Source organism: Rhincodon typus, chromosome 2 (assembly GCF_021869965.1).
Source record: "Rhincodon typus isolate 14 chromosome 2, sRhiTyp1.1, whole genome shotgun sequence".
In the NCBI taxonomy this organism is placed as follows: domain Eukaryota; kingdom Metazoa; phylum Chordata; class Chondrichthyes; order Orectolobiformes; family Rhincodontidae; genus Rhincodon; species Rhincodon typus.
Genome location: NC_063333.1, coordinates 79,685,970 through 79,689,487, shown reverse-complemented (window position 1 = coordinate 79,689,487; position 3,518 = coordinate 79,685,970). Strand labels below are relative to the sequence as shown.

The 3,518-nt window shown below is 41.1% G+C and overlaps 1 protein-coding gene across 1 annotated transcript in view; it reads left to right on the top strand.

Moving 5' to 3' along the window:
- LOC109925335 (interleukin-6-like) overlaps positions 1-2,920 on the top strand; it is a 48,448-nt gene extending 45,528 nt beyond the window's left edge. The window contains exons 3-5 of the mRNA XM_020525284.2: positions 405-518; positions 895-1,041; positions 1,931-2,920. Coding sequence (XP_020380873.2) covers positions 405-518; positions 895-1,041; positions 1,931-2,116 — 447 coding nt within the window. The 3' untranslated portion in view covers positions 2,117-2,920. The remainder of the gene's footprint in view (positions 1-404; positions 519-894; positions 1,042-1,930) is intronic.
- The last annotated feature ends 598 nt before the right edge of the window (positions 2,921-3,518 follow it).

Here is a 3,518-nt window from a genome sequence, read left to right as displayed (position 1 = left end):
TCTTCGACCTGTTTGTTTCCTCTCCACCTATCCTCTCCTCTATCCCTCTTCTATCCGCCTCCCACTCTCTCCCTATTTATTTCAAAACCCCCTTCCCCTCCCCCTTTTCTGATGAAGGGTCTAGGCCCGAAATGTCAGCCTCTCTGCTCCTATGATGCTGCTTGGCCTGCTGTGTTCATCCAGCCCTGCACCTTGTTGTCTCGGATTCTCCAGCATCTGCAGTTCCTACTATCACTGAAACTTGGGGACTCGGTGTTCGGAATAGGAGGTGGGGGGAGGGGAGTGCAGGAGTAGGGCTGGATGAGAGATTTAGGGACAGCAGATTGGGAACTCGTAGCTTGAAGCTTTTAGAAAGGAGCAGGATTTGGTTTGCACTCATTATGTGATCTTTCTTGCCCTCGTAGCTGTGTGAGTTTTTCTCGCTCTGTGAGCAAGACTGGAGCTCGCTGCTCACTTACGGTTTCGACCTGCCACAAATCCGAGCCCAGGACAAATGCTTAAAGATAAATTTCCACAAGGTGAGTGAGAGAGCGAGTGGGAAGAGTTAATTCAAAATTAACTGATACATCACAAATGACATAGAGAGGCACATAGAGGGTGAAAATTCAAACGGAGTTACTTTTAGCCGCATTTTCTTTGACGGTGATTAGAATAAAATTGATAGCACAGATTCACGATTGAATTATATATTTTTAATCAACCAGTTCATAGAGGGCATTACACACCTCTGGAGCAGGTGGGATTTCCACCATCAGCGTTCTACCACAGTCAAGTCAGCAATTTTACAAAATATTTCCTGTAGCTGTTTGGTTGAAATTAATAAGCAGTTCTTCAAAATATACTAAAGCGATTTTGACAAGCGTGCATCCTAATTCTTGTATGCATTCAAATTAGGAAACGTGTCTCAAAGCGATCGCCTCTGGCCTTCAGAAGTACAAGCCCTACTTGTTATTGGTGGAAACATCAATCCCCAGTTCGAATGACCGAGCAACATGGATGAGATCCAGCACTCAGCAACTGGCTGAATTGATCATGAACCAGGTCAGTGTCAACAGAGACAATGTGAGGTATTGCATTTCGTAAGGCAAACCAGGGCAGGACTTGCAGGATTTATACACTCAGTGAAAGGGGCCTGGAGAGTGTTGCCTAACAAAGAGACCTTGGCGTACAGGTTCATATTTCCTTGAAGGTGGAGTGGCAGGTGGACAGGGTGGTGAAGAAGGCGTTTGGTACACTTGCCTTTATTGGTCAGTGCATTGAGTATAGGAGTCATGTTGCCGCTGTACAGGACATTGGTTAGGCCACTTTTGGAATAAGTTCAGGTCATCTTACTGCAGGAAAGATGTTGTTAAAATTTAAAAGGCTCAAAAAAGATTTACAATGATATTGCCGGGTTTGCAGTGTTTGAGCTTTAGGGAGATACTGAATAGGCTGGGCCTATTTTCCCTGGAGAGTCAGAGACTGAGGGGTGACCTTAAAGAGGTCTATAAAATCATGAGGGGCATGGATGGGGTGAATAGTCAAGGTCTTTTTTCCCAGTGTAGGGGAGTCCGAAACTAGAAGGCCTACGTCTAAGGTGAGAGGGGAAAGATTTAAAAGGGACCTAGAGGGGAAACTTTTTCAATCTGAAGGTGCTGCTTGTATGGAACGAGCTACCAGAGCAAGTGGTGGAGGCTGGTATAATTCCAACATTTAAAAGGCATCTGGATGGGTTTATAAATAGGAAGGATTTAGAGGGATAGGCGCCAAATGTTGGCAAATGGAACTAGATTAATTTAGGATATCTGGTCGGTGTGGACGGGTTGGACCGAAGGGTCTGTTTCCGTACTGTACAAATCTATGACTCTCTGACTAAAGGAGTCAGTGGATACCTATATTCTCAAACCTGAAAATCCACCTAACCAAGTATCACGTTTCCTTTTTATTTCAGTTAAAGTCTGAGTTCGGCATCACTAATCTGCGTGAGGGTGAACGACAGGTTTTAACATCAGAACAGGTGCCAAAAACAGACTGGAGCACACAGGTGACAGTGCATGTCATCCTTCGGGACTTCACTAAATTTATCGAGCTCACAGCCCGAGCCATTCGCTTTATGAGAACGCAATCAAGTCTGTGAAGTTCTACATTGGGTTTAGCCAAAACAAGAGCCTAAGTTTCTCAAGGCACGGATATGATTTATTTATTTGGTTATTTATTGACTTATCTACCTGCCTAGCAAAAGGGCTAACGAGTAGGTGTAGTGCAGAGAAAGAATGGGGACAACATTACAGGATTGGTTGATTTTCAGCACATAGGATGGAAACCTCTTTTCTCCATTCCGCCGCAAAGTCCGCGGAACTCTTGATTAATTTAAAAATTAAGTTAAATTATGCTGTATTCCATTAGTATTGGTTGGTCGTGAATCTAGGAGCTGGGGCAGCTCATTTGTTTCGGATTGTACCCGGAGGAGCACAGTTTGGGAACTCGGCTTTCTGCCAAATCCAATGTCATTGCATCCTCTGCAACTGTGGTTAAGTACGAAGCAGCAACTGCTTCAGCGTATGAACGTTGTAGTTCAGCATTTGATCAAACAATCTTTCATTAGCAACTAAAAGGGTATTCTGCAAAAGGAACTTGTATTAATGCACTGTACAGTACTGTGAAGTGAAGTCGATACAATTACTTGGAGAATATTGTTTACGTTGTTCAACGTTATTTATACAATTTTATATTTGCTCCATCTTTTATACAATTTATAAACTGTGGTGTGTTTATGTTAATTTATAATGAATAATATTGAACTGTGTGGAATTACAGTATTTATGCAATATTTATGTATTTACATACTATTAATTCTAATACTCTCTTTAAATGTCTCAGTTATAGACCTCTGTACTGTTCACTGATTGTTTTAATTAAAATTGAGATAAATAAAAATCAATTTATTCAAGACTCACTCAATGTAATTAAAGGAAATCAAAAACTTGAATTTAACTAGTGCCTCTCACCACCACTTTACAATGGTAGAAGTACCTTTGAAGTGGTCATCGTTACAATGTAGGAAGTACTGCCATTTATTTGCATATAACAAGATCTCCCAATTGGCAGCATGATAACAACAGGTAACCTGATTCTTTCTTTTGATGTTGATTCAGGAATTAATATTGACTAGGATATCCTGGCTCATTTTAAGATTAATGCTATAGGATCTTTTCTTCTCAGCTGGGAATTGTTAGCTCAGTTATCTAGAGTGCATTGCAGCATAATGGCAATCTGTGTGCTGGTTGAGATAATTGTTGGGCTCTGCCTCTTTGCAGTGGTATCATGGCACAATCTTCAAATGACATTGTCATATAAAACAACATGACTGAGACTTGGTTTAGTGTCTCATCTATTGGCATCACTTTTGACTGCTAGGGGTGTGTAAGTAGGCTTAGATGGTAATTTTTTATTAAAGATCAATCATGTGCATACTAAAGATTACTGAAGAAGTTAAGAGCTGAAGGAAACTATCTTAGATGTTGCATGATCTATTGATT